The sequence below is a fragment of the Lipotes vexillifer genome, unplaced genomic scaffold, assembly GCF_000442215.2.
Source record: "Lipotes vexillifer unplaced genomic scaffold, Lipotes_vexillifer_v1.1 scaffold1359, whole genome shotgun sequence".
Classification (NCBI taxonomy): domain Eukaryota; kingdom Metazoa; phylum Chordata; class Mammalia; order Artiodactyla; family Lipotidae; genus Lipotes; species Lipotes vexillifer.
In genome coordinates this window covers 1,353,380-1,354,798 of record NW_006771596.1, presented here as the reverse complement: position 1 = coordinate 1,354,798, position 1,419 = coordinate 1,353,380, and the positions used below count along the sequence as shown (strand labels likewise).

Below are 1,419 nucleotides of genomic sequence, written 5' to 3'. Positions count from 1 at the left end.
GCTGAACAGCCTGCAGAGGCTTCTGGTTGCCCCACGGGTGGGGGGCCCAGAGCCCCATCCTCGGCCTCCTCGCCCCCCTCCTGCTCCACTCTTTGGCAGAACGAAATGCCAAATGGCCCCTCTTCCCCACATCTGTGCCAGTGCCTGCCCGGGGGTCTCCGCCACTGGACCGCATGGAGCTGGCTGCAGTGTGTGGCTGCCTCCCGTGGGACCCTGTCCCCCGCCTTTCACCCCTCTGTCCAGTTCTGTGACCCACTTGCCCACTGGAGTCGCAGCTCATATTCCCACAGGCCAAGGGGTGACCCAGGGCAGGGACTGAGGCTGGGGGTCCCTGTAACTGTCAGGCTGGAGGACCATCCAGTATGGTGGCCACGACCCGTGTGGCTATTTAAATGCAATGAAAAGGAAAGAAAAGTAAAAGTTCAGCTCCTCAGTGGCACCAGCACATTCAGGTACTGGAGAGCCACAGGTGAGCAGTGGTGCCACGTTAGACTGTGCAGATCTAGAACATTCCATTAGGGCAAAAAGCCCTCGTGTGCGGTGCGCCCTGCCCGACCCTCCCCTTTATGGGCAGGACCAGAGAGGGAGGAAGGGGACCTAGAGAGGACAGCAGGGCTGTGGGACCTGGGGGAGAAGAGGGGAGCTCGGGAGAGGCCGAGGGGAGCGGCGGGGTGCTGGGGAGGGGAAGATGCGTGAGTGCGGGCGGGCCTGTGCTCCTGGGCTGCGGGGCGGAGGTGCCGGTTTGGGGAGGAGGGCCTGCCACGCCCCTGACCCTGAGACCCCGCCCCCTTCAGGTGACCGGGCTGAGCGTGACCAGCGGGCGGGACCAGCTGGTGGTGCTGCACGCGCGGGGCTACGACGACCTGGTGGTGTGCCTGCACCGCTCCCGGCCGCCGCTGGACAACCGCATCGGGGAGCTGGTGGGCGTGCTGGCCGCGCACTGCCAGGGGTGAGTCTCGGGGCGCGGGGGCGGATGCGGGGCTGCAGAGCCCTGCCCGTCCTGACCCTGACCTCCCTCCTTCAGGGAGGGCCGGGACCTGGAGGTTCGCGTCTCCGACTGCATCCCGCTGACCCAGCGCGGGGCTCGGCGCCTGGTCTCCGTGGAGCCCAAGCCGGAGCAGCCAGAGCCGGATTTCCGCTGCAGCCGCGGTGCCTTCACCCTCCTGTGGCCGGGCTGCTGAGCCGGCCTACCCGCCCGCACCGGGGCCTGGCCGAGGGGTTCTCCACCCGCGCCCACACCGGGGAAAGATCGCAGTCTCGCTGTGCAATAAAGGACGCTGAGTCTGTGACGGGCGTAGGCTTGTGTCCGGGGGCGGACAATCTCCAGCCACCGCCGATTTGGCAAATGTCACCCCAGTGTCCTCTGCTGACCCCTGCGTCCAAGGCTGCCCCTCTTGGGTTTCCAAATGTCCCCAGAGC

General features: G+C 66.9%; 1 protein-coding gene across 1 annotated transcript in view; it reads left to right on the top strand.

Annotated features, from left to right (window-relative positions):
• The window catches only part of MYO1G (myosin IG), a 16,264-nt gene extending 15,083 nt beyond the window's left edge, over positions 1-1,181 (top strand). The window contains exons 21-22 of the mRNA XM_007447021.1: positions 795-949; positions 1,025-1,181. Coding sequence (XP_007447083.1) covers positions 795-949; positions 1,025-1,181 — 312 coding nt within the window. The remainder of the gene's footprint in view (positions 1-794; positions 950-1,024) is intronic.
• The last annotated feature ends 238 nt before the right edge of the window (positions 1,182-1,419 follow it).